At 51.0% G+C, this 13,803-nt stretch overlaps 2 protein-coding genes across 2 annotated transcripts in view; both read left to right on the forward strand.

Moving 5' to 3' along the window:
• Positions 1 to 2,115: 2,115 nt before the first annotated feature.
• On the forward strand, positions 2,116 to 10,852 carry LOC113482731 (fatty-acid amide hydrolase 1-like). Its single transcript, XM_026853717.1, has 14 exons — positions 2,116 to 2,314; positions 2,977 to 3,120; positions 3,450 to 3,583; positions 4,649 to 4,855; positions 5,280 to 5,320; positions 5,892 to 6,016; positions 6,230 to 6,355; positions 7,486 to 7,583; positions 7,967 to 8,066; positions 8,356 to 8,396; positions 9,232 to 9,271; positions 9,828 to 9,936; positions 10,270 to 10,415; positions 10,507 to 10,852. The coding sequence occupies exons 1-14, from the start codon at positions 2,216 to 2,218 to the stop codon at positions 10,633 to 10,635; spliced, it is 1,539 nt and encodes a 512-aa protein (XP_026709518.1). The 5' UTR covers positions 2,116 to 2,215; the 3' UTR covers positions 10,636 to 10,852.
• A 117-nt stretch (positions 10,853 to 10,969) lies between these two features.
• LOC113482732 (vitamin D3 hydroxylase-associated protein) overlaps positions 10,970 to 13,803 on the forward strand; it is a 16,561-nt gene continuing 13,727 nt past the window's right edge. The window contains exon 1 of the mRNA XM_026853718.1: positions 10,970 to 13,759. Within this exon, the coding sequence (XP_026709519.1) occupies positions 13,550 to 13,759 (210 nt within the window). The 5' untranslated portion in view covers positions 10,970 to 13,549. The remainder of the gene's footprint in view (positions 13,760 to 13,803) is intronic.

A 13,803-nucleotide genomic window follows, 5' to 3' on the forward strand; every position in this document is an offset into this window, starting at 1 on the left:
AAGGGCACCCCCACCAACCCCACTCCCCTTGCAGTTTCCTGTGCCCCAGGTAGTCTGCACGCATGGGACTGCAGTGCCCATGGCAACTCGCATTGCTGTATAATCCTCTGAGCCCCCCAGTCTGAAAGGGGGGAGGGAGGACGGGGAGGGAAAAAAAAAAAAAGTGGCTATAAAGACTGTTCTTGCACGCAGTTTCCTTGACCCAGATAACAGTGAGCTGCTCATCCTTAAATAGAGCAAGAAGCCACAAGTTCAGTGAGGGCTTCAACACCCGAGGCATCAACGCCCTTCAGCAGAGCCCCAGGAAGCTGTGTACAGCACAGCATTTCCCTCCGGGGGTGCCAGCATCAGCACAGCCACTCCAGCATGCCAGAGTAGCCCAAATAGCCTGAAGGTTGAAGTAAAGCCTGTGGTCTGAGCACTAAGGCCAGGAAAATCAGGACTGGAGACATTTAACTCCATCACATTTTATAGCTCAGTATCTGCCCCAGCTGTGGCTTAGGCACAGCCCATCCTGCTGGGAGGAGGGGGGAGAGAGAAGACATCCCAAACCCTTCCCCACAGCTTTTTCACAATCTTATGGGCAGCATCTAAACTGGGTAGCTTGAAATATTCGCTGATGAATATTTGCAAGCAGTGAAGGCTTTTTAAGGACAGACCCCACGTGGGGCTGGTGACAAAGCAATTATTTTGGAGTTTCCCTCAGAAGTGAGGGGCAAGGCCCCAGTGAGCGCTCCCCTGCCTGGGCAGCGATGCTGGATTTCTATGCTGGAAGCTGCAGCACTGAGTGAAGTACAGGCACACCCATGCTCCACCAGTGATGAAGTGGACTCCGCTGGGCACTCGCTGGTACATTTATTGTTTCTTTTTCCCACGCAGCTGCTTGGCTTCAGGAAATGCAAAGGAGCCAGGTATCTTTGGGACTCTCCCCCGGCTTCTTTGATGCTCCTAGCCAAGACTGTCCCCAGAGAGGCTGAAAAATTACAGGGAGATCAAAGCCTCGCTTGGGGAACGGCAAAATAAATAAACCTCATCAGAGAGACCACCCAGCACAGGGAGGGGTGAGTTTCCATTCAGCAGCTTTTCCTGCTCCCAAATCTCCTCCTCCCTACCCGCGCTGCCGCTCGCAAATCAGCACACGGGTGAAAAATCACTTTTCCAGCCAGCGCAACCCTCTCCCGCCCGGGAATCCTGCCCAGGTTTTGCCGCCCTCTTCCCCACCTCCCCACCGGCCGGCGGGGGCCCTTGGTTAATAACTAAAATAAAATGTAATAATGAAAAGGAATATAACAAGAAGAATAAAACCCAAGAAAAGACAAGTGATGGACGATGCAACTGCCCACCGCCCTCTGGCTGATGCCCGAGCAGAGATCCGCCCCTCCCAGCCAACTGCCCCCAGTTTATACACTGAGCATGACGTTCTATGGTATGGAATATCCCTTTGGCTAGTTCAGGTCAGCTGTCCTGGCCATGTTCCCTCCCAGCTTCTGGTGCACCTGCTCTCTGGCAGAGCACGGGGAAACTGAAAAATCCTTAACTTCAGATAAGCACTACTTGGCAACAACTAAAGCACCAGAGTGTTATCAACATCATTCTCACACTAAATTCAAAACACAGCAGTGTACCAGCTACTAGGAAAAAATATTAACTCTGTCCCAGCCAAAACCAGGACAAATAGGTGGTGAGGAAATCTCTGCTGGTCCAAAAATGACTTGTCTGCTGTCAGCCAAGGGGCTCCCTGCTTTCTGCGCTTCCCTGTAGGATATCTTGGTGGTGCCAGGAGAAGACCTGGCACCAGGTCCACTTTCATTGCTTGCTGGAGCAATGTCTATAACCATGCTGCCAGTTCACATTGTCATTCAGCAGAGAGTGTTGCACTGAGCAGTTCGCTCAGGTCTGGCCAAGACCTGTCTGAACAAGACTGTGTAAAAGGCTTTCTCTTAAATAGCAGGTGCTTGATAAAACTGATCTGATCAGGAAGACAAGGTTTCAGAAAGCCTAGGTTACTACTGGCCCTGCAGATTTCCTGATATGCTTACTGGTACCAGGTAGGAGCAGGATTGCGGTCTTGAGGCAGATACTGCATTTGGCTACTAAATGGCAGATATTTGTTGGATGGGTTACAGTGGGCAGCAAGGGGAGAGGAGGAGCCCACCAGCTGAGGTGAAGGTGTGTCACTGCATGCTCAACTTTTCTGTAGCATCCTTCTGTGAACATGGTCTCCATCCTCTCTCTGCCTTTGCCGGAGCTCTCCAGGAAACTCCGAGATGGTTCCCTCCCTCCGGAGCACGTCTTCTATGCCTACGTGGGTAAGGTAAGGAGCAAGGGCGGCAGGGCAGCATCTCACCCAGGGTGGGGCTGCCTTTTTTTTGGGAGAAGCCCAGCACAAGGTTCAAACACTGGTTCAAACATGGTTCAGATGCTGCTGAGCTGTCACTGCTCACTGATTAGTGCTGGGCCCATCTGCATTTTTCTGTGAGTGAAGGGAGAGCTGGGAGCTCCTAGGGGAGCCCATACATTCCCAGGGGGAGGTATAGCTATAGGGAAGTTGCAGAGTACTGCTGTTGTCTCCCCTCCATCTCCAGATGTGTTGATAAACCTCAAAGATTTGGTGTGCACTTTCATTCTCTACTTCTGCTTTAACGCTTTGATCACCTCCCGGGTTCCCACTTTGGGGATATCTTTTGATGCCATCCCAGAAGCTCAGTCAAGAGAATAGCCTTTGGTATTCTGCTGGGCTGAGTGTCTGTCTTCATCATGCACCAGCTGGTGCTATGGCCCACTGTGTCCAGACAACGTTTTAGAGTTTGGCTTGAAAATATCTTGAAAAGGAACAGAGAAGGCTGCCCTGATACCAACTGCCCAGATGGGGAGGTGGAAAAGGGGGAAGAGGCAGGGGTCCTTTGCAAAACAGAAGGCTGTTGTGCAGCGCTGCGGGCTATGTCTCACCCGCGGGCTTTGCCTGCTTTCCCCAAGGCCCTCCAAATTGCCACAGAAACCAACTGCATCACGGAGTATCTGCAGGAAAGCGAGACCCAGCTCCGGAAGAGGAAGCTGACAGGGGAGCTGGGTTTGCTCTACGGGGTGCCTGTGAGCATCAAAGACTCCATCGACTGTGAGGTACCACCAGCATGATACCGCATGCATCCTGAAATCCTTGTGGTTCGAAGGTTGCTGGCAGGGGGGAAGTTTGATCTCAGCATCTGTCTTCACTTTGTCATAGCTGATGTGGGATGGCCTGCCTTGGCAGGTGATGGGGTTTGCTGCCCGTCTTCCAGATGAGCCAGTGGAGGAAGCTGGTCAGGTTTACTACCAATACACTATGCAACATGTGTGTGATGGATGGGCTGTTGGAGGTGCATGCATGTGCTTATAAATATAAAAAAAAATACGGGGGCAGGGTGAATTGCAATCCTCCATTTGGAAACCTTGTTGTCCTATGTTTCCAGGGTCATGATTCCACGTTAGGGTTTGTAAAAAACATCAATAAACCTGCGGCGGAGGACAGCGTGCTGGTCCAGGTGCTCAAAAAACAGGGAGCAATTCCGTTTGTCAAAACCAACGTTCCTCAGTCCCTTATCAGGTAGGTGAACACTATTCCATCAGTGTGACAGCAGTCCTCCCTCCCTCATCTCATGTGAGGGTTTCTATCAAGTCTCATTCTCATTTTCCACTTCTTTTTCCATAACACCTGGTCCCCATCCTTAGTGTCTTTAAGTTTTATTTTAGAAAGTAAACACATTTACACTAAGGATGAAAATTAATTCTAGTTGCAAATGAAATAAAGAAGCAAAAGAGGAGGATGAGAAAAATTGCTGCCCTTCTCTCCTGTGCTGGGTGTTTTAAATCACTTTTTTTCTTCTTTTTTTAATTATCCCCTCAGAGATGGTCCTGTTAACTATACAGTGCAAACACATATTAATGGAAGGGGAAGCTAATCAGCTAGTTAATCTAACAGCCTCAAATTATCCTGTGCCCAGACCTCCTGCTGTATCTGGCAAGACCACTCTTGACATCACTGATATGGGGTGAGGTCAGGTCTGGACAGCCACCCTGCCAGTGCCCCTGTGTCCTGCCAAGTGAACTCTGGCAAAGCTCCCCTGTGGATGACTATTGCCCAAGCTGTATGAAATGCCTTTCTTAAAGTGACACAACAGTAACTGACCATGTCTAGAAAAAAACAGAAGAGCTTGCCCCAGTGATTATCAGACTTTTCACCAGTTCCTGGGGAAGTCCAGTGTTTGAGTATTGCTGCAGTTGTTCATTTGGCATGTTCCCAAGCAGGGGCTCAGCATTTTTCCCCCCAGGGTGGAGGGGCCTGGACCTGCTCCAGGTGGGTGGCTTTGAATGTCCTGTGGCACTCAGGGACCACCTGAACAGTGAGGCTTTCCAGGAGGCTTGCTGTATCTGTGCTGGTGGGGCAAGCTTGACGACACTGGAATTAGCTGGCAGTGAATCCAGGTTCTGGGACCACCATGAAAAGGCTGGTGGTCTTCATGGGAGCTTTGGAAGGCTCCCTCAGACTGAGTGATGTCAACGTAACAACTAGTGAATTACCTAATTACCTTCTGAAGGTCTTTTTGTAGTGACTGGGGTCCACATCAGCAGATACCTACATTCCTCTCATTTGCAATCTCTCTCTCTTTAGCTATGACTGCAAGAACTTAATCTTTGGTCAGACATGCAACCCTCTGCTCTACACCAGAAGCCCCGGAGGCTCCTCTGGTGGAGAAGGGGCACTTATAGGAGGAGGTGGGTCCATCTTGGGCTTTGGGACGGATGTAGGAGGGAGCCTGCGTTTCCCTGCTGCCTTCTGTGGAATCTGTACTCTCAAACCCACCGGGAACAGACTCAGGTACTGTGAGTAATGTAGGGCTGTCGCCGGGTGAGACCCACCAACCACCCTACCAACCGTTATGCTGGGATGCTCCTACTCTGTGAACAAGGGGAAACTTGGGAGGAACTGGGAAGGGCTCATTTCCCCTTCCTGCCTGGGCATTTTCTGGGGCCTGTAAGGAGGGAAGTATTGGGTTCCCCAGAACAGATGGCGAAACCTCTCCATCTGCATGCTAAGGGGGTGGCTGCTACTGGCTGACAGGGCATAAATCGTTCTGGCCCAGGTTGGGTGACTTGGGCTTCCCCTTGGCCCTTCCTTCTGCCAGCCTCTGCATATGCAAAGGGAGGGCAGTGTTTTCATTACCATTTGCTACGGCTTAAAGTCTTTCCCTTCAGTGAAAACTACTCAGCTGCTGTATTTTGTGTGTCTCTTTTCTTCGCAGTAAAAAAGGAATAATTTCTGGTGTCCTTGGGCAGAAGGCAGGTAGGAATTGATGGTTGTCCCTCAGGGAGGGCAGTAGGGCAGGGGTGAGAAGGACCCTCAGCTGGCTATGGGGAACCTTCTCCAACAAGTTCAGAGAGAGAAGCAGGTTCCCTTTCAGGGACTCTTTCAGAGAGCCACCCCCATACCATGATTCCTGAGAAACTGGAATATGCATGAGCCAAGAGGAGAAATTTGTGTAACACATAAGCCTCAATACACCCTGTAACCCCCAGGTTGCTGCGTTGTCTGCCACTGCTTGATGGGAGGTGGGATTAGCAATTGAAGGGGGTGTCTTATGCTGTCCTTGTGTCATGATTGACAAATGTGATTGTTTAATTTTGTAAATCATGAAATGAAGACATCAGGGCATGTATAGATGGAAAGCAACTCTGGGTCCATAATGATGGACCTGCTGGTGGGAAAACACCTGTAGACATCCCCAGCCCAGTTCTCAAGGAGGAACTGTTGCCAACGCTAGACTAAGTCAAAATGATGCCAGAAAGTCCTGCTTTTGCAGGACATGCCCTTGAAAGACCCCCAGCCACGAGTGCTCTCTTGTGGTCTCTTCCAGTGGCCGCAGCAGTGGGGCCAATGGCAAAAGACGTGGAGAGCCTGGCGCTGTGCATGCGGGCACTCCTCTGCGAGGACATGTTCAACCTGGACAGCACAGTGCCCCCCCTTCCCTTCAATGAAGAGGTAAAGGGTCTCAAAGTGGGCAAAGGTCTCTGAGAAGAGCTGCCATTGCTCAGGCTGAAAACACCAGTGGCTCATGGGAGCCCTCCGGGACCTGTGGGTGGGCACATGGGCGAGAGAAGTGCTGCTTTCCAGATTCACCCTGCGGCATGGGTGTACTGTTGGCTCGTGATATCACTGACATCCTTCCAGCTGGCGCTCTTCCTTGCTCTGCAGGTGTATTCCAGCAAGCAGCCCCTCCGCATAGGCTACTATGAAACCGATTTCTTCACCATGCCAAGCCCTGCCATGAGACGTGCCGTTCGGGAGACAAAGCAGTTGTTGGAGGATGCTGGTCACACGGTAGGATGTTGTATAAGCCCAGTAGTGATGCTGCATTTGTTCTTCCTACCATGGGACCCATGGGTGAACATCAGACAAATGTGACAAGGAAAGAGGGCCTGGAATCCACTCAGTTTCCCACAGCTTTGATGAAAGTAAATAGCTGCTTCTGGAAAAGAGAAATTCTTTATATTGCAACTTGGTTTCTCCTCTCAGTAGGATCTCAGTGCTCTTCAGGTGCTGGTGAACACAAAAGGGAGCCCACCCTGATCCATAACACATGCTGCTCTATGACTTGTCTGTAGTGTGGGTGCATTTACTCACACCCTGGCTGGGATCCACATTGTGCCAGGTGCTGTACAGACCGGGTCCCACAGCAGTGCCCACAGGGAGCTTACAGTTCCAGCAGTGTATGATTACTGTCAGCTCAGGGTGTTTCCTGAGCCTGATGGGCCGCCTCTCTTCAGTGGCTGTGACAGGCTGTTGTGCAAGTACTTGTTTAGTCTGTTCTCAAGCCAATTTCACCTCTTCTGCACCATATCCTTTGGAAAGCAGTTCCACAGATCTACTGCATGTTGTATGGAAAGCCACCTCCTGGTTTTGTATCTGGAAATAAGGCCCTAAGAGAAAATAAAAGCGCAGTTGCACATGGCAGGTCTTTTATAGCCCAGCAGTCCCATATTGACCCAGACCCATTTCTAGGGACTCGGGTTTCTGCAGTGCTGAGCAGAGGTTGTCTCCTTCCTCATCTCTGTCATTTCAGCAAGTCATCTCCTGTGCATGAGGCATGGTCATGATTGCATGCCGTCCCCTTACCCTCGCACAAGGATCAGGAGTTAAGTAGGAAGCACAGGCTCATGCTGTCTGTTCCCCAGTGCTAGTTTTGGAGGGACCTTTGGGCTGCTTGGACATAGGGGAGCCAAGCCCATCCTGTTTCTTCTGGCTCTTCAGTTGATTCTCAAAGGGAAGACTGTTTTCAGGGGAGGATGGGTGGGATGAGGAGGACTTGGTGGCCTCAGATGCTGGAGGCTTTCCTGAGGGCTTGTCAGGAAATCCTCAGCTCAGCTTGGGCCACTGCGAGCCCTTGATGGTTTCTCCCACAAAGCTTGCTTGTCTTTGTGCCACTGACTCCTCTCCCATTGTCCTTCCAGCTGGTGCCCTTCGAGCTCATGAACGTGGACTACGTGATCTTTAACTTCTGTCTCAGGGGAGTGTTTGCAGATGGGGGTGCCTCCTACCTCAGGAAATTGTAAGTATAGCCTGGAATGGTTTGGTGTGATCGGTGCCTTTCTGTGGAAAAACCTCCTTAGGGTTAGGCTAGCATCTGGGTACAGGTAGCAGATCTACTGGGTGTAGATGGTGGCTGATATGCACTGGGATTTACTGGGGAGCTTACCATCGAGCAATTCTGCTGAACCTTGGGTCTCTTTGGGATTGTTACCAGCTTTGACAGATGAAAGGAAACTGGTGCTGATATCCTGTAAATAACTGTGAGAATCAGAGGAGCCCAGAGGAATGGAGGAAACCTTTTAGTCACTTAGATATGCTGTTCAGAGGGATTGATGTTGTGAAAGTTGATACACTGTGATTGCTTCCTAACACTGCTCAGCTGAACACCCTTTTCTCTTTCAGCAAAGGGGAGCTGGAGAAAGGCAGCATGGGGCTGATTCTCCAGTTGGCGAAGTCACCAAACTGGCTAAAAACTATCCTCTCCTGGATTGCCAAACCCTTCGTAAGGTCCATTTCTTTCTAGCATAAGTGGAGTTAAGCAATAGGTGGTGAATAACTTGTCTCCCGTTGCTGTAAGGCTTTATCATGGAGAAGTCTCTAGGCATTGCTTCCTGGCTGTGCTTGGACACATCTCTGAGCTGGAGTGATGCTATTTCTGTTCCTTCTCTCCCCACTTTGGGGAAAATCCATGAGTCCTGCCTGAGCACTGAGTCAACAGCTTGTATTTGTCTCAGGGGACAGGACTGGGATTAATGTAAATTACTTTATTTTTTTTACTTTCTCCTTCTCAGGTCCCTCGATTTTCAGGTATCGTAAGAAGTATGAGAGCAAAGTGAGTAAACCTGAGCCTGAGCAAGTGTGTGAAGATTTGGGTTTCTCTTTTGGAGAGCAGCAGTGTTTGCTGCGTTAGGGATACTGCTTCAGCTTCATGTGTCTGAAAAAATACAAGGCACAAAATACAAGGGTGGGAGCAAACTGAGAGCAGTTTATGTCAACACCTTAACCCTGCAGGGTTTGGCAAACAGTTCTAGTACTGAGGATGGGAATGGGAGCAAGGACTTACAACCTCTTGCTTAGTAACTGGATGAAGCTTATGGGAATGAAATACAGGGTTGGCTTCAGCACTGTTTAATGTATCAGCCATTCTACGAAGTAGGGACTGTAACACAGAAGGAAGGTAAATGCACAAGGAAGGAGGCTTGCCCTTCCTTGCTGCAATGTCAGTGTTGGGCAGTTAGTGGTGAGGAAGGACTCGAATCCTGTAGTAGAGAGGGTGCATTTTGTGCTGTGCCTCCAAGGCAGCACATCTGTCCCCTCATCAAAGGATCGGTCCACCTCACACAGCCTGGACTTTGAGAAACGATGTGGCTGGGCTTCCACCTCCTCAGAACAGTGGCAGTAAACAGGGCTGGCCACTTGTCAGGCCCAAGCAGCACTGCACCAATTGGCCTTTAGTCTTCAGCCCCCCATCATGGGCAGAAGCAGAAAGAAGACCTTCAGCCCTTCAGAGGAAAGCCAGACTTCGCAAAGTCCTCTCTTGCTTTGATTGCAGCTTCAGGAGCAGAGCTAGCCTGTGTCCATCTGTTTTTTGATGCCCCTCCCTGCCCCTAAAGCTACTCTTTGCATCACCTCTTGATGCCTTTCATTGGTTTTGTTTCCTTTTTTAGTACAGTGGATGATGTCTGGAGTCTTCATTGTGAAATTGAGGTAAAATACTGCAATTTGGGGTTAGATATTTTTGGGTTTTTGTGTTTGGGAAGAAACAGATTCAGTACCCACCAAGGTTAGGAAATGATCACATCCCTGGTGATGTGAGGTAGGAACATACATCACTCCTCAACAGATCTCACTTGGATGTGCAAGTTCTCAGCACATATAAAGATTAGAACGACATGTAGATGCATTCATGATCCTGAATCAGACCGGAGTTTTTTACTCCTACACTTGAAAATGTAGGTCATCAGCTGCAACAGACTTGCCTTTATTTCCGTTCTAGTTTCCTCAAAACCCATGCTCGTGTCCCAGGTTGCCATGTGCCCCCACACTCTGTCTTTCCCCACCTCCAGTTTTAGCAGGGAGGAGGGTGCTTTGTACGCTGGCAGGGCTGTTGGCCAAGCAGCAAGGAGTTGTTTAACAGGATCAGACCTGATGGAGCCTGATGGCTACTCCTTGGGAAAGGTGGAGAGCACCCAAGGAGAGCCTTAGCCAGCAGCCATGGGACAGTACATCCACCCCACTGACCACCAGTGTGTTTCCTCCTCAGGAGTTTTGCCACCAGTTCATCGCCCAGTGGAAAAAGCTGAATTTGGACGTCATGCTTTGTCCCATGCTGGGCCCAGCTCTTGGCATTGGCTACCCTGGGAAGCTCTCAGGTAGGACTGCCAACGGGGGACCTTTGCCGCCAGCGTGCCTCTGCAGTGGCACTCCACCAGTATCAATGAGAAGCGTTCCTCCTCCCCTCACACCCCCAAGGCACTGGCCAGTGGTGGGAAGAGCTCAGTTCTTGGGGCAGCTGCAGCCCCAGTCCATGGGGTACACCCAGGACAGCCCCCACCATCCATGTGGGAGCCAAGGGACAGGTTTCCATCCCACAGCCCTTGAGTTCCCAGTGCAAGCACCTTGTTAGCTGGAAGCTCGGTTACGCAGAGGGGGGCAAAGGCTTTCCCTGCAGCGGGCTGTCGCTGCGAACTCCTCCTCTCCTCCAGTGGCAGTCAGCTACACCATGCTCTACAACGCCTTGGACTTCCCTGTTGGCGTGGTCCCTGTCACGATGGTGACGGATGAGGATGAGGAGGAGCTGAAGGGCTACCAGGGGTACTTTCGGGACTGGTGGGACCGGACCCTGGCAAAGGTGAGTGGTGCCAGGTTCCCCAGGGCCACGAGCACCCCCATCCTTTAGCCTGGACATTCCCCTGCCCTCTCCCCCTCTGTTTGTACCACAGGCTTTTCGTGGCAGTGCGGGTCTGCCTGTGGCCGTGCAGTGCGTGGCCTTGCCGTGGCAGGAGGAGCTGTGCCTCCGGTTCATGAAGGAGGTGGAGACACTAGTCCTGAAGAAAAACAGGCTCTTCTGAGTCCCATGTGCTCACCCGGAGCAGGATCCCAGCAAACATCAGCACAAGTCATCCTTTGGTGTGACTCACCCGCAGGACTCGTGTTCCCCTCCACGAGGATGTGGTGATGACAGGGCTGCCTGCTGGCTTTGGAGTGCAAAGGGAAAGTGAGGCGAGCTGCACGATGGTGGAACACTGCCAATCATTGTTCTAATACAGTACTTTTTGTATTCGGAAAGTCTGTTCTTTTGGGTCTGTGTTTGTCTGTGGGGTTGGAGTGGATTTTCAAAATTATCTCAATACCCCCCAAGGAAGTGCAAGAACATGATCTTTCTCTTACAAATGGGGAAACTGAGGTATGGAGACTGGATTTGTCTGAGACATTCAGATTCCTATTTGGGAGTGCTGTAGGAAAAGGGATTTTCCCCTCCGACCTCAACTCCCTGAGGACAAAATCCCGTGTTTTCCCTGCCAAAGACCAGCAATCTGAGGTCAAAGCTGAGCCTGACTGCAGGCTCTGGCAAGCAGGGAGGGAGCTGGCCCTTTTCCCACAGCACAGGGCTGCTGGCACTCCACATGCCATGGAGGGGAAGCCTGGAGTCATCGTGACTTCCCGTCTACTCCAGACACCTAGTCCTGCTTTCCCCAGAGTAGAGGTATGAAGTGCTTCAGCTCATGGTATTGCACATATAAAGCAGCATGCCAGGGTCAGATGGCCAGCTGGACCGCCTGCCCTGCACACCCTGTTCTCCCGTTTGGTGGACGGGATCATGCCAGGTTTTCCAGCTGCCTGCAGCCACTAACACTGGGACTGGCAGCACCTGCTGCTCCCAGTAGGTTTCCAAGTATGCCCCAGAAAGAGATACCATAATGCAAAAGTGTTTTCCCAATGCAGAAATGTCACAATTGGATTGTCACAAAGCTCTGGCAGAATTTATGTTTTTTTAATGCAGTATTGTTTAAACCAGAGTCATGCAAAAGTATGGGGTCTTTTCAAGGGCTGGGCAGAGAGGTTGATCCCAGCCTACGAAAAAGCAGCCCCAGGACCCTGACTATCAGCAGGCTTTGAAAAAAAAAAGGAGGGAGTGAGCTCCAAGCATCCCAGGACTGAATGTTATGTAAAGCCAAGCCTCAGAAGAACATGCATGGGTGTTTTCATCAGTTGCAGGTGCTTCCTGCCCACAGAGAAAATGCTGGATACCAGAGAGGTTTATCTGTTAGCGTTTTGAAATCCAAGCCTGGAGGAGCTTGTCCCAGGGGAGACAATGCAGCCTGTGCCCATGCTCCCTGAGAGCCAAGCACTGCCTCGCTCTGTTAGTTTAACCACTCCCTGGCACAGAGGTGGGCAGGGTGCAGGACTCCAAACAACAGGAACACCAGTGGACCTGGACCAGTAAATGCTCCTCACTGGAAGCCCGGAGTGAAGACATCCAGTGAGCTGTGCCCACTGCCACAGGACAGTGCTCTGAGCAGGGCCAAAGCTGCTGTGTGGCTTTGGGGATTTCAGGTTACCAAAAAGGGCCAGCTGCAGGCTGCTCCCAGCCCAGCCTGGACAGAAGGAGGTCTGTGTGAATGGCGGGACTGAAGCTTAAAGCTGGGTTGGGGCAATGAAGGCCACATCCCCACAGTCAGTGGGGAGGGGTTGGCGACATCCACATTGAGTTGTTTGGCTTTTTGCTTTCTGTCCTGGCCAAACAGGGAGGATCCTGCTCACCGTTCCGATCAGCAACCAATTTCTCTATGAGGTCTTGCTTCTTCCCTGAGCTCCCTCCCTGTTGCCACAGGAATAATCCCACAGGGACATGTCTGTAACAGGCAAGGTAACGTGATAGCAGCACGATCACTGGCTTTCAGTCCCAAACAAGATATCTCCATCAGAGAGCAACGATTACCCTGGATGCAGCCTTCTTTCAAGCTCTGCTACCCTGCTTGGAGCAGAGCCAGCATCTCTAGACATGTCAATGCTGCCTTGCATCTTAGCAATGAAATTTCAGAGACATCTGTTCATTCCCTGTAGGCTTGAAGACCCTTGAGGTTTGAGAGAAGTTTGATTTTTCAGTCCCTCCTTTCTGTACTCTCAGAGACAGTCCCATGGGTGGGGAGCACCCATAGCAAGGGGCAGCTCCCAGTGTTGGCAAGGTTGCATAGTCCAGGTCCTTTGCCTTGTGCTGGCTAGAAGATGGCTTAGAAACTGGAGAGCGGATAGGATACTGGGTCCATCAGAGAGGATGTCCCAAAAGTCTTCACCCCCTGATGTGGGTTGCCAAAATGCTTTTCAAAGGGGCTTGACTTGAAAATGACCCAGAGCAGTCGTACTCTTTGAAGGCATCTTCAGATAGCTCCTTCCACACTGCCTTTGTGTGCTTGCACCTTCATACCCTTGGTTCTCCTGAGCTCCCTCCTCTCCTATGGGTGCAGTTTCACCCCCAGCACCATTTTCCCCAATACAGGCAGTGCAATGTTGTTCCAGGCTCAAAGGGCTGCACATGCTGCTGCCTGAGGGACAGAGGTGATGACTGAGCACCTCTAGTTAATGCGCTTAAGTGATAATTAATTATTAGACATGGGTATAGTAGGGGTAGCCCAGACCTGGGTTTTGCAGACATTTGGCTTTGTTCATCAGCTCTGTCCCGTGTGTAGCGAGGTACAGCAGCAGCCAGTGGCTTGGGGAGACACAACCTTGGGGAACACCCCCCCGCCCAAACCCAGTGTGAATTGAGCATGCTGCTTTGCAGCCCAACCCACAGTTCTCCAGCATACAGACCCTTTCAAAGTCCACGGTCTAAAAAGTTAATTCCTGGACTTTGTTAATGCAAGTGTTCTTCAGAGCTGATCTTGCACAGCAGGCAATCGCCTTCATCAGCCCTCCTTAGGAGAAGGTGGGAGACCCAGGTGTCCATAACTGGTCAGAACAGGAAGGACTGGGAGATAAATCATGAGCCAAGAGCGACTGTGGCAGGTCCTAGATCCACTGTGGGGAGATCCTCGCACTCTCTCGGCTCTGCTCTGCAGTTCAGCTGCAGCCATTGTGGTACTGAAATGGCTGGGACATAGGCAGATCCAGCAGAAGATGCAGGAGGCGAGGAGGACACGGGATCTGGCCCTGGAGCGAATGGAGAAGGCAGCTCACAGGTTTAAGCAAGAGGTAATCTGGGGGAAGGTGTTGGGGGGCTTGGGGGGGGGGGGGGG

Source organism: Athene cunicularia (genome assembly GCF_003259725.1).
Source record: "Athene cunicularia isolate RWA chromosome 8 unlocalized genomic scaffold, athCun1 chr8_part1, whole genome shotgun sequence".
Taxonomy (NCBI): Eukaryota; Metazoa; Chordata; class Aves; order Strigiformes; family Strigidae; genus Athene; species Athene cunicularia.